This window comes from Poecilia reticulata, linkage group LG12, assembly GCF_000633615.1.
Source record: "Poecilia reticulata strain Guanapo linkage group LG12, Guppy_female_1.0+MT, whole genome shotgun sequence".
Lineage (NCBI taxonomy): Eukaryota > Metazoa > Chordata > Actinopteri > Cyprinodontiformes > Poeciliidae > Poecilia > Poecilia reticulata.
Window position 1 is genome coordinate 18,190,862 of NC_024342.1, and position 25,609 is coordinate 18,216,470.

The window sequence follows — 25,609 nt, forward strand, 5'->3', positions numbered from 1 at the left end:
TCTGGTAGAGGACCCGAGCTCAGAGGATGAAACAGACCACCCGCGGAGGGTGAGAAGGGAATTTTATATATATATATATTTATTAGAGATGTGCCGATGAGGTTTTATCCTGCCTATTCCGATCACCCATGAGGGCCAATCACAGATATCAATCACATAATTATTATTTTTTTCATCATAAGCACTACCGGTTACATTATGTGAAAAAAGGAACCATAAATTCACCTCAATTTAGACAAAAACTTGTTTTTAATCATTTTTTTTCCAAGAAAAAAGCAAAACAGGCATTGTGCAAATTGTCCTGCTATCGGTAATACTATCTTCAACAGACTGAAAACATATGAAGGCTCTGAAGAGGCTAAATAATGCAAAGAGTCAAAATAAAACCTCTCAACATTGCCAAAGAAATYCAAGTATAAAACTTAACATTCAAAGGCAAATACAGGATCCATTACAATAAACAATTCAGAGTTACTGAATGAAAACTTCCTGATAGCATGGCGGCTAGCTGATTACTGCTAGTTCTGATTGGCTGTTTCTGACTGAGCGGAGTAATTATGCAGAGCAGGGAGGTGATTGATTATTTTTTCAGAGATTATCTGTCTCATGTTAGAACAGCGAAAGTTTCAACACGTATGTAAAATTTATTTTTTTTAAGTTATATGCTGCAGCTTTAAACAGAGGTTCGGTGTGAGAGTCAGGTGAGATGCAGGTGATCGGTTTCGGCACCAAGAGACTGTAATCGGCGATCACCGATCATACACAGTAATCAGCCAATTATGATTGGCGGCCAATCGATCGGCACACCTCTAATATATATATATATATATATATATATATTTAATTAGCAGAACTTGATTCAAATCTCAGACTATTGCTGAGCATTTACTCACAGAATATAAGGTTATAATCTCATAAGGATAAGATTTTAAAATGCATCTTCTGCCCTACATGTTTTTAGGAGATGTTGAGTCACCATCACCAAAATAAAGTCTGCATGAGAAAAAAATCTAAGGTTCCATGTACAGACACACCGACACTACCCAGTGCATAATGTTCTGAATATTAGAATAAAAATGCAGTTACATAACAAAACTGTTACTTTTTGAATATACTTTAGACAATTTATTTAAATAGAAACATATTTGCAAAGAATCACGGAGGAGCAGTTTTCTGAACTATTTTCTCCAATGCTTGCAGCTGGACATGTTGCTTTTATATTTTTTTTTTCGTCACCAAAATTACCTCTAGCTTTTCCCAGCTTTCAGCTGTCTGGCGCAGCATGTGTAACACAGTTTTGATTTTGGAAAATGTGAAATTATTTTCACATTTGAAATAATTTCACGTTTGATTTATATAAATATACATCTATATGTGTGTAGGGCAATTTCAAAAGCGTAATCCTTCATTTAAATGTGGCCAACCTGCATCAGCACACAGAGAGATTTTCTTTTTTAATGAATAATTTTATTTATTTTTTTTAGATTATCTCTACAAACTGTGTTTTAGAATTGGATGTATGTACAGGCTCTGGTTTACAAACATTTATCACAGACAAATAGCTTTGCACGTGCAGCATGTGAGCTCACTTTCTCTAACATATCACCACAAGCTGCAGCTTGTGCTTTAATTACTATCATTTATCTGATGTAATTGCTCAGTCGTTTGTGATTAATTTACTGTTATTGGCTCGTTACCTATGAATGCTGGATTTGAGGAGGTGTGGGAATGTACTGCACTTTTCCCATTTACTGTATCCTCTATTTTGGTGCACCACATTGTCAATTAGCAATATTAGTGTACTTTGAAATCCATCCAAGAGTAAAACACGGTCCAGGTTTTGTCGTAATTGAAAAGAGAAGCACAGCAGTCAAATCTCGGACTGAACATTCAAATGTTCTTGGCTGAGGCACTGTAACAATACCCAAATTATTATGGAAAACTTGACATTCTCTAACAGTGCTGACATTTTAAAAAATTGGCAGTCGAACAGCAGCTGGATTTTTATTCTTCTTGCATGAATAGTAGAATAGAAATGCCGGAAAAGGACAATCTTGGCAAGTATTAAGCACAAAGGTTTAATAGTTTTAGTTATTTTGACTCTGAAAAATAATACAGCCAAGAATTATACACATAATTTCAGGAGTTCAGTCAATCAATCAGTTTTATACCCTCCCTCCCAAATATGAGTTTTGAAACAATTAAAAGCATCAACATATGCTCTGCGGCCCGCAAATTCTCTTTCAGATTATTCCACAGACGGGGGCCATAATACTGGAAAGAAGGCTCTCTCTGTCGTAAGTGTGTGTTCTGACTCTTAGACCTGTTAATAGTCCAGTACCAGAGGACCTTTGGGTCTGCAGGGGTTCGTAAGTTAATAGCAGCTCTGCAAGATGAGATGGCACAAGACCATTAAGACATTTAAAAACCCACTAACGGAATCTTAAAATCAATCCTGAGATGTACAGGGAGCCACTGCAACAATTTCAAAACAGGTGTAATACGAGCCCACCACTTAGTCTTGGTTAGCAAATGAGCAGCTGAGTTTTGCAACCGCTGAAGGCTGGACAGATTTTTCGTAGGTAGACCAAAAAGCAGGGCATTACAGAACTCTAAACGGCTAGAAATAAAAGCTTTAAAGTCTCGGTATTTGAAGAGGGTGAACTCCGGCTATGTGTTTTAGATGATAAAATCCTGTTTTTACTTAATGTTGGAAATGTGGAATAAAAGTAAGCCAAGCGTCAAGAAGAACATCTACTTTGCAGTAGTAGTAGTACTTCCAGTAGTTTCCATTTCCTCAGTGACCTTTGTATTGTACGTGCTGAAGTCGTTAGGCGAAGGACTGTCGACGGTGCCACTGGCACAAAACAGTACTCTCTTGACGTGCAGCAAATCCGAGAAATGATGCAGATGTGTTTTTAGCGCTTGTTGCCATAGCGGTGTTGTTGACTGACTCAGCAAATGGTAACATAAATGTTGATGCAGCAGATGGTTCTTTACATATACATTTGAACACTACGACTAAATGTTTAAAGATGTGTGATGCACCAGTCGCAGTAAACATGCGCTTTAGCAACTGCACATGACATATCTTAATGCGCAAGAAAATACCATCACAACACGATTTGGCTTTGCAGATGCAGTGAGTGTCTAGAAAATGATGCAATTAAAACGGTTTCAGAATTTATGTTGCTGAAAATGTCTGCAAGGAAGACTGCAGTTATAAAATACGAAGTTTACATATTTTATAGCTGTAACATAAATAATGATTGATCATGATTTTAAAGAGATCCAACGACCAAATAAGCTGTTACTTTTTATACATTTCTGATTTTGTAAAGCTGTGAGATGCCGATATACTTTCTGCATAAAATAAACAAAATCTTAAGTTGAACTTTTATATTAGATTTTTAAATAATTAGTTACATTTTAAGAAGCTTTAAGAAACATCTCTCCCATGGTTAAGCATTTATTATGTACTTCAAATTTCTGTAGGCACCACTGTTGCGCCTCAGGGATGGTGCATTCACAGATTGGTTTCAATTTCCGACCGGTTGATCACTTTTCACTGCTGATCATGCAGAAAATCATTCGATTTAGATCAACAATCTTTCCAAGCTCAGATCTCAGAAACTAAAGACTGCAATATATTTTAATTTTATAAAGTTGCTTCCACAATATTCAGCATTGTTTCTTCCAAAGGCGACACTTTGAAGGACTACTTGGAGGTTTTGTCTGAGGGCCTTGATGGTCTCAAATAAAAAACGAGGCTCATACAGTAAGATATGTACGAAGCACTTGTTGTGCTTCGTCTGAGTGCAGCCTAATAGGCCTGCATCAGCACATAACTCTACATGTTTGAAGTATAGACACGTGTAAGTGTTTGGCAGAAGCTGGACACAGAAATGCACTCTCACTTACACATCCCAGGAGGCCAGAGTTGGAGCGAGTGTTGATGAGAGCACACGTTCTGTCCTCTCAAGATGCGATCAAACAATCCTGAAGGTAGAGACATGCAAATAAAAGTTTGTCAAGCCGGAACAACCCTTTCCTGCCTCCCTCCCAGGAAATCAGAACAGACTGTTGCTCATGTAATCGCACACTGTTATGAATCTAACATCAAAGCATATCAATTTTAAGATGTTTTTGTAGTATATTTTAAAGCCTGACGTTTTTCTTCACTGAAGTTGCTCATAAAGGCCAACGACTTGTTTCTACTCTGTCGAATTTGTTCTGTAGCAGTTATACGACATTTTGCAACTTAAACTGAAGTGGCATTGTTAAAACAACGTACGCCTTTAAAGATTTCAAGGTTGTTTGGTATTACATAACCAACTTGATCGGAACTGAAACTTGTTCTAACGTCATCTGCCACAGCATTAATTACAGTAGATCCAGCTGCTAAGACTTTAATATTATGTTTTGGTATTTGAAAGGTAACTCTTAACTTTTTATCCGCTTTCAAATTGGAATGCTGTTGCCATGGCAGGGTAGATGCACACCTCAGGATTATCTGTTTGCAAAATTTGTTTAAGGTGGAACTGATGCTGGAATCCTGGGAATCTGAGGAATCTTTCAAGTCTGACTGCAGTTCACTTGTGCACACACATATCATGATTCTTATGTCCAGAATAAAGTTGTTTAGATGACATCTGTTTAAAAAAGATCACTCAGAAAACATTTTGGAAAGTATATTAGTGTTGTAAACTCAGAAATGTGTACACATCCACCACTGATGGAATAACGCAGGACGCAGAGGAATAAACACCAAACTCAAGTCGAGATGTTTCAGCTTTTTTTTATGTGCTTACGGAGAAAGAAATTAGTTTAAAGTTTGACGTCTTTGTGTAGTTTTGCTTTTGCAAACATTGACCTGTGTTCTTGCATCTCTTTACAGAAGTACATTAAAGGTCATCTGCTGGGCCGTAGATAACATTTTAATGGGTACCATTAGTTCTAGGGCTGAATAACCTGACACCTTTTTCTGGAGCAGTTTAGAGAAGTGACGTTGCACCTGCATTGTTCATGAATATCCTGCAGCATGGGAAATACTCTGGCAGGAAACGGCCATCTCCCTGTAGCTGATGAATAAGCAGGGAACAATTTATTGCAAAATACAGACTGTGCTATGTCTCTTTTTTTTGTATTAAAATCACATCTTGACTCTCACACAAAAACAATGCAACTACTGGTTCTGGTAACAATACGTATTTGGATGTCAATCAGTATCGCCTCTAAGTAAATTTTTGGACATTGCAAACTATTATAGATACACCTGTTAAAAGTGAGGGTGTGTGGGGTTTGATGGCATTTGGTATGAATTATGAATTAATGCATGTGTGCACATTTTCAAGGACATACGCCCAGGCACAGTTACAAAACAATCATCCATGGACAGCTAAAAGTTTATTGTTCCCTGAAATTTCCTTGTATTTGTAAAGGAAGTTCAACAAAATATTTCCTGAAACCTTTTGAAACAATGGGGGAAGAAAATGTAACATGGCACTAGGGCAATTATGTAATCGTGTATGAAAGAAAATATTGAGGCAAAATACTTCAGGAATGTTTTCTTGAGGCTTTTGATATCAAAGATCTGTGGGAAAAATGTCAAGCACAAGGAAAACGCTCAAAGGCTCATCTTTAGGAATGCATTTTGCAAATCCATGTGAAAGATTTCAGGATAATTTAATATTTGTCTTTTGAGTTGCTGTGTGGTTTTCTTAAGGTCTTTGTATTTATTAGGTGTTTTTCAATATTTTTCAATATTTTTTTGTTGTATTATCTAGCTGGGATGAGTTGTCTATTTTTTTCATTGCTCAGCAGACTCCCTCAAGGACAAGAACAGGTCGAAAAGGAAAACTTTTGCTGTTTGCTGTTACAAAAACACATATAAATGGGAAGTTATATTTCAAAATTCAACCTGTTATATTATTGAACAAATGTTAAAATTAGGCTGGTCTTTTTACCGGTTGTACATATTTTCACAGTACGCTACCTAGTGGAGTCATGCTTTTTCTTACATTTACCAAAGCTCTGTTACTTCAGAGTAGTTGAAACTAAAAATATATATTTTTCCACTGAAGTAGAGTTTACTTTGGATTTTTAAGTATTCTCATTTTCAGCAAGATGACGGAATTCAAAACAAAAAAATATTTTTCCTCACTACCTTAATTTTTCTCAGCTGGTTTAACGTCATGTTCATTGGCTGTGTATAATCTGGTTAGTGGTTATAACTGACTGCATGGAAAGATGATTAATTTAGTTGAATAACAAGAAAAAAAAGCATCTCTGAATCAATGCTTCTGATTGGCTGGCAGGGTCAATTCTTGCAAAATTGGAGGGTAAACTTTACCTATTTTAAACTATATATTGTAGATTGATTACACAAAATAAATTACTCCAGTTTTTTCTATTTTTTTATTTAAAGATCAATCAAATGTTATATTCCATAAAACAGTAAAAAAGGGTTTAAACTTATTTTCTGTACTTTATGCTTTATATTAAGATGAATTTAACATATTAAATGCTGTGGCATGACAGGCTGCTAACATACTGTATGTCTCACACTTACAATCAACACTGTCTGGTGACCATGGCTCATGTTTTAATGCTGTTCCCTGTGAGGTCCAAGGCCTGAAAGTTGTCAAAATCTCTGTTGACAACATCATAGGCTTAGAAGACAAAAAGATTGTACTACGCATCATTTGTTTTTATAATTTCGAACTTATGTCAAGTTTATTTATATTTTGACTATCTATCATCCCCACATTTACTGGTTCTCCTGGCAAAGATGTGTGAAATTGGAAAAAGATTATATTTCCCCCACTGGACACAGAGGGAAATTTCTCTTAGTAAAGAAATTTCCCTCTGAACTCACAGAGTTTAAGTATCCTGTGTGAGGGAAGTGATTTATAAGTCAAAATTCTAGTTTCAGCTTCTATTTTGTTGTAACATAAAAATAACATTAGTCAGCACAACTTCAAATTGCAAGATGACACTGCAACCTGTGGAGACTAAGATATCCAGAGTTAATATTTCAGCATTGTCCAGTAACTCAACAACTTACCTTAGTTTTTGCTCATGGATAAATCACCTGTTAACCAGATGTCATTACATCAGTGTGAACATTGTTTGGCCCACCAACGCACACATCACACATGGCGGAGCCACACAATGACAGGAAACAGAGCTCTAACATGTAGCACCAAGCCATGGCCTCGCTAAAGGGGGAAGTAGATTGTCTGAGTTCCCGAAACATTGTTCAGACACCAGCTTGTAAAAAAAAAAAAAAAAAAAAAAACACAAACAAAGGAGCTGGGAAATGAAATGAAAGGAAAGAATGAAGCAACCTGAGAGAGCGGGTCGAGTTTAAATGCACACAGACACGGTTAATTAATGAAATTCTGAGGATTTAAGCTTCTGAGGGATTTTGAAGTTTGACTATAAAAGCTAAAACACACTATTAGCATTATTAGAGATGTATGCGTATAATCGTTATCGCGTTTCTGTAAGCAGAAATACACCAATAGGTTCCAGTGACACCTGTGCTTGGAGCCAGTCAAAGTTTTATCTGCAAAACCTGTAACACTGTGTCAACATCTGCATGTCTAGTCTCCGGGGGGCCCCATCACCCTGTGGTCTTTGGCAAATTCTCTGCTCTCTAGTTGTCTTCATTCAGGCATGTAAAACACACACACACATACCAAAGTTATTTTTAGGACAGCCACTGTGTGGAAAGTCTCTTTTGTGTATTTGGGGCCAGGGTAGGATCAGACTAAGAGATCACATGGAAAGCTTGAAACTTTATAATTCATGTGAGCGTGACAATTTTGAGATTTTTGTTTTTAAATGAGAGACTTTCACGTTGCTACATTCCAACTTCAGTAAGATGTGGTGCTGGAAGGCTTGATCACTATTCAAAAGTTTTTTTGCACTGCTGCTCAGGTGTAACACAAAATATATCTTTAAGATATAAAAAAAAAACTAGATAAAGATCTCAAAAAGAAAAAGAAATAATAATTATGCTGCTAATTGTTTTATAAATGAAACAATTCAGTCAACTGGGAAAAAAAAAAGATGACACCCAACTTTTTAATTTATTGGCACCACATAACTTACTAACTATAGTTTTGAACCAATAACAATGATTGATGGTGTGTCTGTAATAAACATACCATGACTGAATTATTTCTAAATGGCCAATTTTTTTCTGTCATTATATGCAAGAGAAGATTATAGTACTCTCTTTTTTTCTCTGACCTTCAGATTTATTACTCTTTGCTCTATAAATCTCAAGAAAACTTCAACCAGATACTTTCTCTGGTGTCTTGTTTAAAGACTCTTTTTTTTATTTTTTAAACTGATTTAAAAGTATACTATTAACTTGTTCATGCCTAGCAACTGGTTATAGAAATATTTTAGCCACCTGTTGAATGTAAAGATGACCACCATATTAGCAATCCTACTTAGCCGATATTACATATTTCTTCATTTAAGAATCACTACATTAACACGTTTATAATACATCTTTATTTTTAGTCCTCATTAGTGCTGCGACTTTAATGCACTGAAACAATAAAAACAACAAATGCTATAAAACATAATGCATTTAATAGCACTGTGGAATGAAAAATCAAATATACTCTCTGAATTACAGTGTTTACGTGAGTAAACATCTGGTTGATCTATGAGTTCCGTGGCCTTCCCCCTCCTTTATGTGCTTAGCTGTTGTCAGGAGAACCGTGAAGTGGTCAGAGCAGCATGTAAGTGAAGTGGAGGGAGAACTGAAGATGGAGCCACCTGTGGCCCGACGTACGTCAGACGGCCTTTCTAAAAATATCAGATTTACGTAGCCGTTCCCTTGTGTCGTGATTCTGTTTCCTGCTAAAAGCTGATACTCATGTAAAGTAGGCAAGTCATATTTTTTTTTGTAGCCTATAATGATCCCTCTAAGGTATAATGCAATTGAAGTGGAGTATATTGCACCTCCACTTCAATAAATAGGTATTAAAAGGAAGATGGAAGTCCACTTTTGTTCTGGATGAAGTTATGGTGATGCAATTTGTGTCTCACTGATATGATACATTTGTGTTTCCTGCACGTGTAGACAGGAAACATGTATTTTTTTATGTATTTGTTGTTCAGGTGTTATTAGGGACTTATTACCACAAAATTTGTTTTTTTATTACCCAATTTTTAGATTGACCTTCAAAATAAAAGTCCTGGATCAGATTATATAGAAAGTTGCTTCAAAAACCACTCATGTCTTGAAGGAACACCAATCACTACTTGCTGGGTAGTTTTTGGTTCTATGTATCTTATCTTTATTTAAACAACAAAAAAACAGCTTGACAAGCAATGCTAAACTGTGTTCAATGATACACATCCATCCATTTTCTTGCACCCTTGTTCCTTAGCGGGGTTCGGGAGGGTTGCTGGTGCCGATCTCCAGCTAACATTTCGGGCGAGAGGCGGGGTCACCCTGGACAGGTCGTCAGTCTGTCGCAGGGCAACACAGAGACACATAGGACAAACAACCATGCACACACACACTCACACCTAGGGGCAATTTGGAGAGGCCAATTAACCTGACAGTCATGTTTTTGGACTGTGGGAGGAAGACGGAGTACCCGGAGAAAACCCACGCATGCACAGGGAGAACATACAAACTCCATGCAGAAAGACCCCAGGCTGGGAATCGAACCCAGAACCTTCTTGCTGCAAGGCAACAGCTCTACCAACTGCACCACTGTGCAGGCCCAATGATACACACATTCTTCAAAATTCAAAATTACATTAGCAATATCTTTGTTGTTTCTCTTTGGCAATTGGTTTGTCCCAGCTTGGATGCCTTCACTGACAGCTGTTTAGCACCTCTCCAAATGTGCTCAGCAGGTTCCAGACTTGTATGTGAAATATCTGTGACCGGATCAGACTACTGTTTATATGGCCTCGCAGATTTCATTTAGCTCAGAGCTAGTTGTTTTGTTAAGCACTAACTGACCTGACATGATGACAGATGTCTCCAAAAGGGGCAAAGTCTTTGTCTCTTTTTCGAAAAGGTTTGTGTTTGTGTTTCAGGAAGATGTCAGTCAGACTACCAGCCTTTCCTGTGAGCTTTATTCCTCTGAAGTGAAGAGTTGGATGTCACTCCAACTCTTCAAGTGAAAGTGAATTCTTGCACGAAAAAAAAAAATGTAAATCATAACTGCTATTTGAAGTGGTTGCAGGTTTTGAAACACTTATTTATTTATTATGCAAATTGTATAACCACTCTAACACACTGCTACATAGGCACTTTTGTCCATGTTGGTAAGACATATTTTTATATACATGTGTAGAGATGCACTGATTAAAGATTCACACGGCTGACCTCATATTTTATAGTTCTGACCTGCTGTTAAAAGAATAAAATACCACAAAATATGTCTTCCTCCTTTTTGGACGTTTGTAGGAGACACAGAGAGAGAGGGGTGAGAGTTACACAGCTCTGTGGTTAAACTTACATTCAGATCCAATCACAGACACAAAGACAGACTTGATCAATTCAAATGCTCCTTTCAACTTACTTCCTTTAATATTCAAACAGGGCTAAGTAACTGCTCTGCTATAAGCAGTTTCAGTTCTGTTTCAGAAACTGGTGAAAACATTAAGATAAACTAAATAATACGTGAGAAATAATGAGTAAAGGTTTTATTGTGTAAAAGTAGTGTTAAGTATAAACAAGTATATCAGCTTTAATTAATTCAGCGTACTTTTTAATTTAAAACTTTGTAGGGAATTGATCATCAGTAACGGTTATAAGTAGCTGTTAACTTTAGCATCTTGCATCTTAATCCATTAAGATGCTAAAGGTTCATCAAAACCCTTAATCATTTTCAGGACCAAAGAAACCCAAATCAAGAACAGAGCTATGAAAGGAATGGTTTTTCATGTGTTAGTTTTTCTTACTTTAGGCTATTCAGAAGTCCTGCAGTGCGCTATAACATTGTGAAGCTGATTTATGCAGAGTGATTGATGGGTGTACAATACTGTGAATGTGAAGTCATGAGGCTCAGCATTATTTTTCAAATGCATTAGACCATAATACAATGAGCCCATTCTGACAGCATGCAAACCCTACTAGGTCTACCATCCCACACATGCATTCACAATCAAATGCTAGCAACAGATTGCTTGGGCTGCAGTACATGGTTGCCTCTAAAATTGGGATAATAGACAAATTCCATCTTTTGTTGTGCTTTAGTTATAACTGTGATGCGTTCAAAAGCGATTTAATCAAACTTTGGAAGATGGACATGTTATCTTACAAGAATAAGTCCCATTTTCATGATCATTTCATTTTAGGTAAAATAGTATTTATATTTTGCAATTCTTTGGGTATCAGTGATTTGTGGAAAACAATTCACTATAAAAAATTTCTAGACTATAGGAGGACTTGAAAATGACATGGTTTCCAGAAATTACTGAAAGCAGCAGGAAAAGTTTTAAGTTAGGAATTTGGTAGGAATATCTCAAATAATTAAGGGGGTTTTATATTTGTAGCAATCTTTGGTAATAACTGTAGATGTCTTGTTGCATTTTTAGGTAAAGTTGAGATTTTTCTTTTTTAAATTCTGCTCCAACTTCAAACTTTACAGTTAGTTTTAAGGCCAGAAGGAAGACAAAACAGCTTGAGTTACTGAAGGCCTGCCAACATGCTCTCACCGTCCTCAAGGTTGGAACACAAATTGGTTCCCATAGAGGTAGAAAATACCAACTATGTGTTAGCAGCCATAGCCAGTATCTAGCTCAGATTCAACTGCATGGTCCAGTAATACAATGGCTCATTATTTAGAGTCTCACACACACAGAAACACACGCGCACACACGCACGTGCACACGCACACACACACACACACACAATGGGGCAGCTTCAGGCCATCAGATTAGTGAGGACTGACCCCACTCTGAAACGACTTCCCTTTTCTTCTTGACCAATCAAAACACTGGCCTGGCAGAAAGTGTAATGTGAAACCAGGGGTCCCAGTTCAACACTTTAAACCTTGGCCACAGCTGGAGGGCCACCAGAAACAACAGCTGTGGTCCTTCACACTCTCTCATTCTCTCTCAATTTCCTTCCTTTGCTATACACTGTTTATAACCGCCAGCCCCTGCCTTCTCGCATGGTTTAATTGAGCAAGATACAGCCGTGCACCTCTACAGAGCTTTGTGGGATTTACAATGTGGACTACTGCTGTGGGCCAGCCATTTTTGTCGGCTCTGCTGTACGTGTGTCACACTTTGTCTATCTCAACTAGACACGCTGTGGATTTACAAGCTTAAAAGCCAACTAGGTTGCATGTAGGAGCTTGTCAAAATATCCAGCAGGAGCCTACCAAGGGCCCCCCATTTCAAATGTGGACGGTGGATGACGGAGTGTGTCTTCTCTTTCCTCTCCCCTTAGCTGAGCGCCGGATCCCCCTGCAGCTGTGAGGTCAGCCCTAACGGCACAAAGAAGAAGTCCAAGAACCTGTAAGTCCTCTTTTTACAACCCCTGAAATCAACTTTTATAGAAGTGTCTTAATACATAAGTTATGAGGACGAGACTGGGTATAGCAGTTCAGCAGTGTGGACATAGCTCACTGTTAAGGAATTAGCCTTTAATGCTAAGGAAATTTGAAGTGAGTCTCTTGCAGTTGAAACATCAGCACCTTCTCCAGCATTGTATTAGTTTGGGTGAGAAGAGTTCATTGCACTGTCACTCTGAAGAACATTTTTAAGCCTAAACTGAATTAAAGACTATTTTGGACTCGTGTAGAAATATTCACAAACTCTTAACAACCTCTTAACAGGTAAATCTGCTAAGGATTGGTAAAGGCATGTTTGTGTCCGACATTCTCAGAGGTGTGAGAAATGTTTGTGTATTTTCCGGTGTGTCAACACCTCTGGGATTCATCAGATATGGATATGGATATGATCCATTATTTAAATGTATTTATAGACTATAAAGCAGGGGCTGTCCGCAGGCCTGCTAGCTGAGTTTTGTTCTTCCTGTCATGTTGTTTTTGTGCTGTTTAGTTAAACAGCAGATTAAGCGATTAAAATTCCAGTGCTTTATTTTATACCGGTAGTCTAGACTGTGTTTTTAAACCAACAGTTTGCAGTGTTATAACTTAGTTTAAAAATTGGTTTCAGGGATAAATAAATGACATGTAAAATGTCAGATTTGTTTTAAAATATTTAATATGTCCACGAGTAATGATTTTGTTCATGTAGATGATAAAGATGATTTTAATCATAATATAAGGAAATAAATGATGCAAAGCAGGAAAAGAGTTTTGTGTTTCATCCTCTGGGAATATGCTGGAAAGTAAGTCAGGTGTTAATGCCTGACAAGCAGCAGATAAAGATTCATCTTCAAGTTGGCTTCATTGAGAAAATCTATAATCAAATCAAAAGCCACAAGTCTTGAGCAGAGTTTCAAAAATGATTCCATGGATAGATTACTTCCTTTTAAGTTTTTAGATACGAGATGGATCAAACGGTGCCTTGTATTCTTCATACACCTTCAACTTAGTTTTTACATTTTGTCCTATTCACTCACAGCCAACAGCCCTAGACAGTATGTTTATTTTCACTTACAGTTGCAAAGCTTTGCAAATGTACAGCCCAGAACTTTGTCAATTGTTCTTTGCAAGGTAGCTCTTGTTTGGTCAGACTGAATTGAAAGGATGTGTAAATGCCAAGTTTTAAGCCTTGCCACAGATTCTCGACTGGATTTAGGCCTGGACTGTGATTGTGATATTATTAAGCCATATTAAGCCACCCTATTATTAAATCACCCTATTTAATAATAGGGTGATTTGTAGAGGCAACTGTTCCGACTAGGTTTTATTTGGGGTATCACGAAATTGGCTTGATGCAAATATACACCTCACAATTGTGTATTACTTTTATTGGTCTATCACATAAAATCCCTCCAAAACACATCTAGCTTTGTGTCTGCAACACACAATTCATGAAGGTGCATAAAGACCTTGACTTTGTCGATCTAAACTCGGGAGCAGTAAACACTTATTGACAGAAAATCTCAGGCAGCTTCATGGATCAACAGGCGTGTTAGACTGCGTACACATTCTTATCACGGAGCAGCCTATACTTCCTTCCTTGCTGCAGTTCTATATGCTGAACGGTGTTTTTGTTTTTTTACAAATATCCGATGAGTTATCCAGGTGCAAGAGCCATTACCTTTAAGGGTTCACCTCTACAATGTTTGACGAGAGGCCTCTGCTCTGCACAGTTGCAACTTCAATGACAGCTGCATAAAGGAGAATAGTTTATCTTTAGTTGATGAAAAGTAAATCCCTCTTCTGTCATCGTGAATCAATAAACTGAGCAATAAACAAAGCTTCTCATGCATAGTGGACTTTGTATGTTAGTACAACTGTCCTTGTGCCCAATCAACTGAAAAATTTTTATTGGATTTGTGTAATTTTAAAGTTGTATCGAAATATATATATATATATTTTTTTTACATATTTGTGAAAATATGTTTATCGTTACAGGAAAACTGTTTATTCTCCATCACCAATAGCCATGATAACTAGCACAAGCATCCACAATAAACTCTGGTGTGGAGAAGTAGCTGTAGCCTAGCAGAGAGCAAGGTGGAGGGTGTGAGCAATGAGGAAAGTCTTAGCAGCGTCAGTCACGCTTGTCAGGAAAGAGTGGGATTTTTAACAAGTATGTAAGAATGATAGTTTAAAAGTTACTTACTGCAGCTTTGAACTGTTTCCTGATATTTTTTCTCATCTGGCTTGTCTGAAAGCCACCAGTTTTATCTGCTCATTCACAGGAAAGTCACACAAATATACATGCCCTGGACACAATATCTTTCAGTGTGATTCAGAGGAATACAAATTCAATATCTTGCTGCTATAGATTGAAATCTTAGGCTTCCCAGCCACGCATGAAGGAAATGAAATTATTTCCTCCAGATGTTGAAGGCTGATAGGTAACATACAGAAAGAGCTATGGGAGGCAAGAGATGTACGTCAGTGTGTTGAAGAAATATATCTGCAGCTGTAAAATCTGTTAGAGCTATTTATAAGTTCAGACTCTGCTCTCTAACTGCTGGCCAAAATCATTTGTGCACTATCTCTATCCACTAAAGATTTCTTCTCATCGCATTTTCACTAATAATTTGCAGTTTGTGGTTTTCATGCAGGCTTCAAATCCAGTTCACATTGAAAGTCGGCAGCTTAGAATCAGTTTCCACTGCCGTGCATATGTAAAAAAATTTTTAAAAAAACTTTCAGAAAGAAGCAAAATGATCTCTTGGATAATGAAAATAGTCTCAGTCGGCTGGTATGGGGCAACTTTAAAATTCATCAAGCCATGGTGTTAGAACACACTGACTATGACGCAAAGGGAAAAAATGTTTGGCGATTTGCTGGAAGACGTCTGATCCAGAGTAGCTCCAAGTCACAACTTACTGACCTGTAAGGATCTGCTGCTAACATCGTGGTGTTAGATACCGCAGGGCATCTACGGAGGTCTTGAAGCGTACAAGTCTTGGTCAGCCAGTGTTGTTTTCACGACCTGTGAAGGACCAACAGCATCTTAGGAAGTCGATATGTTTTTTGCTCATCTGTGGAAAAATACAAGTGCTCCAACTACTTTAAATGGCTGCTTTTATTTGAAATTGCGTTCATTCAGTTTTTCAAATCAGCTTTTCTCAAAATAACCAATTAATTCAAGCTTAACGGCTGCTTAAAAGTTAAACTACGTGTTTATGCAGCAGTTGAAGCAGTTGAATCTGTATTTGTACCAAGTAAAGATTCTAAGACAAAGGTATTTTCCAGATGTTATTTGCTTGAGACTACAACTGCACAATATATAGAATCCCAATCACCACTGCAGCATCAAAATGTGCAAAAATGCAATTTAGGCAAGTGGATAGAATTTCTGAACATTAGTTTCAATTTTTTGTAGTTTTTACAAAATGCTGAAACCCACAGAAACGAATGGGAAAGCGTAAAGAATCTAGTTTAATCACACTCTATACCATTATATATGCACCAATGATGTTGCAATTTTTTGTTTTACTAACTCCAAAATTCTGAACTATCCCTTTAAGATGTTTTTGAGAGGGTTTTTTATTATTTGGGTTATCTCGAATCACACTAGTCTGATTTCACTTATTTTACAGTCCTATGCAAGCTCACCACCTCAACATACTTGCCAACATCAAAATATTTGCTTACTATAAGAGAGATGATATATATTATAGTCAGCAGGTTTAAAAGGGCTCTACCACTTGTTTGCTGTACTGGTCAGTGAAACAGATCATTACATTAGTCGAGCTTTGTTGGAGGGACAAACTTTATCTCAGCTTAAAAAAAAACAACAACTCTTCAGACCCCAAGTAGAAGGAATCCATCTCCCTAGCGCTGCCTGTGGATTGGGTGAGCCCAGGGTCCGCCTTCTCCAGACCCCCTGAACTATATAAAGCTCCAGCAGAGCCTCTCGGGGGTGAGAGGAATGTGATTGCCAAACAAATCCCTAGGTCCTGACCACTGCCACTCCTGACATATGCTTACATGCAGCTGCGTTCATGCCAGAGCCAATGTTTCACACCATGGTCGACTTCTCAGAGAAATACCTGGAAAGGTAAGAGCAGGACTGTGGATTTTTCTCTCCAGGTTGAGTGACGAAGGATTTACTTGATGTCCTGCTGGACCGGCCGCTCTTAGGGTGGTATGCAGGCTGCTTGACCCCTACTTGGATTTCATTTGACAGTCTCAGTGAGGAAGACGGAGCCCCCTTGAGAATGAGGTGCTGGAACTATTTTGGAGGAAGTGGCTTTAACTTTAACTTGATGGCTGTCCCTTTTTCCTCTTATAGCCAACCTGGATTTCAGGAAGAGGACTGCTCATGTGGTCTTTGCAGCCAGAACAGTGGCTTTGCTCAGAAGTAGAGTAGTAGAGTTATTTTTAGGGTCTCGATTGACGGAAATTGCCATTGTAGCGGTGCTATATTTAAGGAGTAAATTTGGGGCAGTTTCCTTTTTTTCATTTTCTTTCCAGGAATATGGCAAAGTGATTCTCTTGGCTACAAAGCACTGTGTACGTTTTTCTTTTTCTTGGGTTTTGTGGTTTGAAATTGTGTATTTTGTAGTAATTTCAGAGCTGTTTGTTGCTAGATCTTTTAAATAGAGACTAACTTGTTTATTTATTGCATAAAGTCAGAGACTTTGTAACACTAAACTTGACCCATTGTACTCCAACATACACAAACACACAAACAGGCCCACACTCAGTGTTGTTTGTGTGTCATGTCCCGTATTCAGTTCACAAGCACACAGCCTTTGGTCAACAGACCTGAAGTGGGACTGAGAGCATGCTGGGATAATGCTCGCCATTTGCTCTGCTATATCATCTAAACTATATTACCCATTACCGACAAAGTGGCATGCAGTGATTAGGCATGGGAAATGAAAAGGAAGGTAGCAGATTTGCTTCCTGCACACATGTGGTACACTGGGATCTGCATTATGTCTGTCTGCAGCTCTCCCCACGTGCCACCAGAGCCTTTCCCTGTGAGTGCGGCCTACTTTCCGCAGCACCAGGAATAGCCAGAGGGCTGCTATTAGTGCATCTAATGTGAGCCAAGCAAAGAGGGAATACATAGCGTTGGGTAATTGCAGAGCAAAAGACCTCTTGGTTCTTTGCTCAAGCGTGAGAGCTCTCTCGTAGATGGACACGGGCGGGCAGCGAGGTGGACGTGCTGCTAAGAGCTTGTTGAGCAGCGGAGCAGAAATGTCTGGCTGGTTATTGCAGATCAAAGATCATCTTAATTTGATAATTTTTGACAGAGCATGTGTCACCCTCTTAGCGGATCAAGTTAAGTACAAGAGGTTAGTAGGTGTATTAAATCAAATGGAGGGTGATACATGGCTAATAGTGTTAGGACCTGACTGGAGTGGGGTATGTGCAGTGAGGTGGGGGTGGGGGGTGGAAGCAACTTAACATGGAGAGGTACTCAAAACTACTAACATGAAAGGAGGAACAGAGAACACTTGAGAAATCAAATTAAAATTACTGCACGTTGTGCTTTCAGACGTCAAAAATAGCCTCTCCTGCATGTGACTCTATATCAGATTCCCCTTTTCTCCTCTTTTAACTCTGTTAAGCCTTGAGCTATTTTTGAAGCTTTTAGAGGGAGAAAAAAAAATCCAAAGACCATCAGTAACAGCTCCACACATTTGAGAGGTCAAACTGAAGTGGCTCAATGGATTAGAGACACTTGGGAAAATTCTGAAAAGTAGCAAGTCTACTTATCCCGATCCCCAGGCCGGTGGGATCATAGTGTCTGGTTATTTGAAAAATATATATACTGTATATATTTTATTAAATTACCTTTGCTCCTTTAATTTAAGTTTTTGCTACTGCTGGCCAATGGATCCATCTGGTAAGACGGATAGCCACACAGCTGCAGACCGAACACCTTTACTAAAACACTGACTGATCCAAAAGACTCATGGATAAAACTCATAAAGCTGGATCACAAGACTAAAAGTGATGGAATACATACATTTTTTTTTATTTATTTGATTTGATTTTAAAATATAATAAAATAAAATGTGTGATTAAATATTGCTACATTTACTAATTGAATTTCATATTCAATAAATTAAACATTCAGTGAACTGAATATTGTAATACTGGTTGATATTAGTTCTTTGGGGGCAGGGGTGCAGTATCCAGTGATGTCCACATGGTGGCAGAAGAGAAACAGATTTCCCTTTAAGTGTCTGTTGTTGTGACATTACTGTCACATCACTCTCACATGAGCTCAGCCTGTTTAGATCCAGACATAAATAATAAGGCATCTTTTGTCAGGCCGAGAGCCGACTTTCCAGTGCTTTTAAAATATAAATTTCTTTTTTGCTCACATGTTTTGGCAAGACAAAGATTCCTTTTCATTTTAAAACAGCTCTCATCCTAATTGCCTCGAGTCAAAAGCCCAAAATAGAATTATCTAATAAGTTCTGCTCTGGTATCATGAGGTTTTTTTTTTCCCCGTACAGGATGGGAGATGTTATGACAGTATTTACAACCTTTAGGCTTTTAGGACTGAGCTATTTTCAGGTATACAGCAATAGAGAAGCCCTGTTGTTTTTCTAAAGCCGAAAGCTCTGCATTCGTGCTCAGCAGTTGAGCATCTGGATTTGAGACTGCTTCAAGCAGGGCACTTGTTATTTCAGTCAATGGATGACTCATCCGACTGTGTGGGGAGGCAAATTTGATCTTTTACCTGGCCCTTGAGATTGCAAAATAAAAATAATAAAATACCTCCTAAAAGATTCATTTCAAAAGGTTTTTTTGTTTTTTTTTAATCTGATACATGAGCCTCATTGGAATGCATATTCTAATTTATTGACTGTGACTGCGTATATTTTTGTTTAGGCCTATACAGTTTTGAAAAAGCCAACTACTAGATCTCCTTACAAGTTTAAACACACGCAAATCAATCTCCATACAACATCAAGAGCCCTTCAGCTGCTCCTTGTTGCAGCTCATCTATTCATTTGTTCAGGCATGTTTTGACTTCCCTTGTCCCGCAGTACTCAGAAAACGAATCTCCACAGCTGGTTCGGCTCTCTTGTCTCGTGTGAAACCGCCTCACTTTCCAGCGTGCATAAACAGCCTCTTCTCTATCCCCTTTGTACATCAGCAGAGATTTTCAACACCTGTTTCTGCCATGATAGCATCAATTAGGCAAGGTACGAATTTGCACTGTTGGAAAGGTCCTCTTGGTTGTAGAGGAGTACAGGAGTCCTATCATCAGAATTCATGTGTGTTCATGTACAGTATTTATACTACTCTGTAGTTCCATCCCAGTTCATGCTCGCTTGAATGAGATGTGTCTATAACAGGAAGTGCTGCTTCTTAATTTGTGGGGATACGTGCTCTCCTGGGGCCTGTGGTTTGGGGACAGCTCGCCGTGATTAGGCCTGGGCAGCGCACGAGGCTGCGCTGCTTTATTAGCAGGCCAGTTAATCCACAGTGGAAATCAAAAGCAGGGACTCAGGAAATGGGTGTTGAGTGAGGTCACATCCCAATGAGGCAGCACGTGCTCCAGGTCGGGAGAAGACAGGACACGTACCATGGGATTATGGGGATGTGCAGAATCCTGTTGAACCACATGGGTACCAGGAGCTGGGTTTCTACTGCAGTGGAGTCTTAATGTGCTCATTTGTGTGAGATGGTTGGAAGAAAGGTGGTCCGGAGGATTTTGGATTCGAAGTCCGCAGGGAGTGGAGATGTTACTGTGGCCTATTGCCCCTACCTAGGGTCAGCTTCTGCTCTGCAACCTCTGTGGACGCATGGAGGACAGCGTGATGAAACAGATGATTGAGGACTGACTCTCCTCCTCTGCCTCATTTGCTTAGTCCCTGTCGAGCAACCTGCCAGGGACACTCTACCAAAAGGACCGAGATATTAGATTGACATAAAGACACCGACGAGAAGTGGGGAAGAGGCGATTTGCCTTTTGCAAAGCTGTTCCACCAACATACCTCAGCTGAAGGCTACAATGTACATTTCCTTTTGTGTTTTATGGTGTTTACTCGTTTGGTTTTATGTGGACTGGCTTTGAAGCTCAGCTGATGATTCCATACTTTGGATTGTTTCCGTCGTGGATTACGGACTTGGAAACTTATCTGGCTTTCTTCCTGTGTTTTCTCCTTCTTCTCCAATCTCAACCTTACTCCCCCACCCCCACTATCCTCCTGCCTTTACCTACCTTTCTCCCATTTATTTCCCCCTCCACCGTATTCCTTTCTCTCAGGGCCAAAGACATGAAGAATCGGTTGGCTTTCCTGCGGAGGAGGAATGAGTCCCCAGGAAGCAACCCAGCCGGGAAGTTAGACAAATCTATGAAGTCAGTCAAGTAAGTGGCCACTTCCTGACAGCGTGTGCATGTGGGCGTGAGTGTGGGACAGGTTTGTGGATCCGACCCTGTGTTGGAAGGCAGACATGTGGGCAGCAGGAGAGACAGGAGCGTCCCTGTAGTGTGGCATTCAGGAAATGAATGAGAAAAATCAAGGCTACAGTACAGTTTGCAAGTTTTTCAAAAACTGTACTGCATGTATTAGTCATTTCATAAATCTTTTTAGTTACCAGTTGCACACGGTGTAGCATACGGTGATCTGTTTTTATAGTTAGTCTACAAAACTGTATAAACATGTAATCCTTTTGTATTGTTTCTTAAAATATTTTGAAATAAGTGGTAAATGTGATTTTTTTTTCTACCTTTTGTACCTCATAGGATTATCTTAGGTCTAAATTTGCTCTCATAAGCATACAAGGTTTGTGCTTATAATTTATCATAGACAACAAACCAAAATGCCAAAAACAGACCAAGAGTGAAACTTTCATTATTTGAAGCGTTTAAAATCATAAAATACTCAGATGTTCAAACCGATTTATATGTCGGCTCAATTGCCTAACAACAAAACAGTCGTCCACACTTCCAAACTGAAGTGGCTCAGTTTGGGGCCTAAAATGTGGATTCCAGCGAGGGGAAAATGTTAGAATGCATTCATTGTGAGCATGAGAGGCACCAGGGGGCAGACACAATCTGTCAGTGGTGGGAGGGCTCTAAAATCCAGAACACCTCCCGATTGGCCGTTTGAATCTCCCTCCCTCTTTCTCCAAACTGGCATTGAGAGGAATTATAAAAGCAGACCCCCACCACAGAGAGGCAGACAGACTCATGGCTACACGTACTGCAGCTTCTCACCAGCCAGAGCTGAATGTGTCAGACTAAACCGGAGCGAAGCATCAGACAGGAGCCGCCTGCTCACACGTTCCCACTCATCTGCGCAGCGTAGCCTTAAATCCTGCGGATGGGTCACACAATGAGAAATCTGGCTGAAATGGGCTTGTTAAAGAACCGCTCTGCTTTCATCTGCAGGCCCACCCCAGAGGAAGCTCTCAAATGGGGGGACTCGCTTGACAAGCTGCTGACGCACAAATGTAAGTTTTAATTAATTTATTTATTCCTTCTTCCTTATTTACTCACTTTGCAAATGAAGTGTTCAGCTCACCATGCATGTCTTAGAGGGTTGGGAACTAAAGATGCATATGGATTACACGCGCATACTGCTGATCCAAGTGGACAATCTGCTGCATAATTCCTTAATCCCAACATACAAAGTCCACAGTTTACAAGACAATGTGTCTTAAGATCTTAAAAAAATGTAGTTTGCCCCCTGATTATGGTGTTTCTTTTGTAATTGACATAAATCCAGCTCTACATCTGTTCCTCATTCGGCGCTCCTGGCCCCTTCATATTCCCCCTCTTTTCATTTCCTCTCCTCAACCTCTTACCTCACTGCTACTCACCAGAGTGAGGTAAGAGATGATGGCCTGCTCCGGCTCTGCTTATCAGCATGTGTGATTCATGGGAACGGAAAAGGTGCAGAGAGGAGCCGTGGGTGGACTCGGTTCCTGCCATTCTTTCCCCTGGATGCCCTCTTCCTCAAATCATTAACTGGGCATCTAACTTGAAAGGACTGAACTGCTGGAGTTAATTTGTTTCTCCTTGAACTCAAAACCATCAAATTCTTTGTTTGCTGCCAGGACTGGTGTGACAAATATTAAGAAGTGACGGGATGTTTTGGACGTTGATCATTTCTGCCATGTTGAGTGTTTTTTGGGGGGTTTTTTTCACCTCACACTTTATTAAAACCACATGACTTGAACTATTTTAGGAGCTGAAACTCCAAGGAGGGCTTAAATGGGGAGGTTACCATGGCGCTTTAGTCAACTCTTCTCTGTTTATTTTCCTCCCTCTCAGATGGTCTGGCAGCCTTCAGAGCTTTCCTGCGCACAGAGTTCAGTGAAGAGAATCTGGAATTTTGGCTAGCATGCGAGGAATACAAGAAAATTAAATCGCAGTCCAAGATGGCCTCAAAAGCCAAGAAAATCTTTGCTGAATACATCGCGATACAGTCATGTAAAGAGGTAAGTTGGTCTAAATGGACGTTGTTGCTTTAAAAACAGCCTCATTCTTGCATATTTTCTCTTTCTTACAGTTTTCTCACTCATTATCCTCTGCAGGTCAACCTGGATTCATACACTAGAGATCACACTAAGGACAACCTGCAGAATGTGACACGCTCCTGCTTTGACTTGGCACAAAGGCGGATATACGGGTTGATGGAGAAGGACTCATACCCCCGCTTCCTGCGCTCGGAACTCTACTTGGACTTAATTAACCAAAAAAAGGCCAGCGCCACATCAACCTCATCCTCCTCATAAGAGACGAGGAAGGACATAAGGAGAAATGAAAGATGACGACAGACACAAATGGGCAGACTTGGAAGAAAAGAAAAAAATAAAACCCGACAGTGGTTGGGGTGTGAGCTTCAATGTTTGCCTTTTTGATTTTGTTTTTACGTGTGCGTATGTACGTCATCCTGTTAACTATGATTTCTGTGATGCGTGAGAGGACATGAGGAAGGTTTTGGCACTGCAAAGGAATGTAGTTTACACAGTTACCAGATAGATGGATGGATGAATGGGTGGATGTTAACGAAATTTACAGACGCCCAAAAAGCAAGGGCTGGAACAGAAATTGAGCGCCTGTCTGATCACTGTTTCTGATGTGCTTTTTTTTTATGCTAAGGTCAAAAGATGCATTTGTTTGTGTTTTTGTCCAGTTGTACTAGAGAAAAGGAGGGGGTTGCACCAAAAACCCTGCAGACATGAAGACAGTCCGGTACTGTTTTTGTCAATTTTTCCCTTTAGCTCCGAGTTTAAACGCTCCTCTTGCACCACCATGTCCTCCTTTGTAAAGGAACTTCACCGCTGTTGGTACGATTAAAAAGGTCATTTCTTTCTTTTTGCCCTTTCATCAGAGCTTTGGTGATGGAGGTCGCAAAGGTGTTTGAATCATAATTACCTTTCTGTTAAAAAAAATGTCCATTCACTTAAAGCTTCTATGAATGGCCTTTTGCTTTTTTCAATTCAAGACTGGACACATCAGCGGAGACAGATAAGCAAAGAAGATGAACGGATGAACCAGAGTCGCATTCAAACACCAATGGGAGAACGACTCCCTTCCCAAGCACATTAAAAGCTTGAAGCCTGAATTGGACAAAAAAAAAAAATGACGACTTGCTTCCTGCCTCCAAAGACTCTCTACTTAAAGGAACTGAAAATCCAGAACTGAACATCTCCTTTAACATTGTAGCTCATTCCGGACTAATCAGGAAGCATTCTCAGGACGTTGCTATTGTAGCTTGGTTTATCTTCTTTGCTGTTACTGGTTTTCTACACACACTTGTTGCTTTTTTCCCCCCCCACTACTTTTTATTGATCCAATCTGCACTCCCTTATCCTTCCGCGCTACGCACAAACGTTGCTCATTTCCTAGCAAAAAGAAATGTTTTATGTGTACAAAGGTTTGCCTATTTATTTAGATTAACTTGCTGGACGCTTCTAAAGAAGACACCTTCATGTCTTCTCAAGCACTCGCCCTGAAGCTTTTTACTTTCCTCTTAACCACCAAACAGGTCCAATGTTGTCCTAATCTTTATAAGTGCAATATTTTATTTGATTTTTTATTTTATTTTATTATCATGTTTGGTTTGTTCATTTATTTAGATAAATATGGATTTTTAATGGGGGAAGACGGAACAGCTTGAGCTCTGCATTACCTTTTATTTGTTAAGAGAAACATAGTTCGAGCTATAAGGTTGGCTTAATGTAAACTTCGAGATGCATAAGTAGTTTATTGTGTTTAAAGCAACTGATTCTGTGTTAACACCCTAGCAGCAGGCAGCTGGGGAAGTAATGGTTGTACATATAATTCTTTAAGAAAACTATGTGATAACACATTAAAAAAATGAACAAAAAAAAAAGACAACAGGTCTCTTCTGGTATGAGTGAGGGACGCAATTGTATCTATGTAAATACAAGAGACTCAAAACTATAAGATAACATATTGTTAAAAATAGGTTGGAGCAGGTACAATCTGCTCTGTTCCCCTGGTCATACACTGCTTGTAAGGAGTTTTATGAAATGCATTTAATCATTTTCACTGTTTACAATTCTAAATGCATCTCCTATGATAGCAAGTGAAAACAGTAGAGTACATTTGGTGTCATTGCTAATGATAAATAAACCAACCATCTGTTAAAGTAAACTGTCTAGTGTCAAGTTTTTTATTTTTTTTAATCATGATGTGAGTATGCACATGGATGAGGTTCATAAATGTTTCAAAAGATCACACTTTTTAAATAAAAGGCAGATGTAGCGACTGTCATGACACACAATGTTTTATGTCCTGTTCATCATAATACGAGTCAGAAGTGTATTTATTCATTGCATTAGTAGATGCAAATAAAGACGTTAAATCATACTACCAAAATTATTTTAATTACTGACGAAATAAGAAGAGGGAACGTTTTTGCTCATAGTTCCTTGAGTCGGATATTTAGTTAAGGTAAAATTACAATGACTTCAAGCTTAGATAATGATGTCATGGCTTTGCAAGATTCAATTAATTTAATAAAATTTGAAACGTGGATATATTAAAGTGCAGCCCAAACACA

The 25,609-nt window shown here is 38.9% G+C and overlaps 1 protein-coding gene across 10 annotated transcripts in view; it reads left to right on the top strand.

Moving 5' to 3' along the window:
* rgs3a (regulator of G protein signaling 3a) overlaps window positions 1–25,200 on the top strand; it is a 142,640-nt gene extending 117,440 nt beyond the window's left edge. For 7 of the 10 annotated variants that reach the window (XM_008424364.2, XM_008424367.2, XM_008424368.2 and 4 more), the window contains 5 exons: window positions 12,446–12,513; window positions 20,836–20,937; window positions 21,964–22,025; window positions 22,849–23,015; window positions 23,112–25,200. In XM_008424364.2, coding sequence (XP_008422586.1) covers window positions 12,446–12,513; window positions 20,836–20,937; window positions 21,964–22,025; window positions 22,849–23,015; window positions 23,112–23,312 — 600 coding nt within the window. In that variant the 3' untranslated portion in view covers window positions 23,313–25,200. Of the gene's footprint in view, window positions 1–12,183; window positions 12,267–12,445; window positions 12,514–16,518; window positions 16,654–19,950; window positions 20,583–20,835; window positions 20,938–21,963; window positions 22,026–22,848; window positions 23,016–23,111 lie in introns of those variants that run through there. The other 3 variants (XM_008424375.2, XM_008424373.2, XM_008424374.2) reach the window with 3 other exon arrangements.
* The last annotated feature ends 409 nt before the right edge of the window (window positions 25,201–25,609 follow it).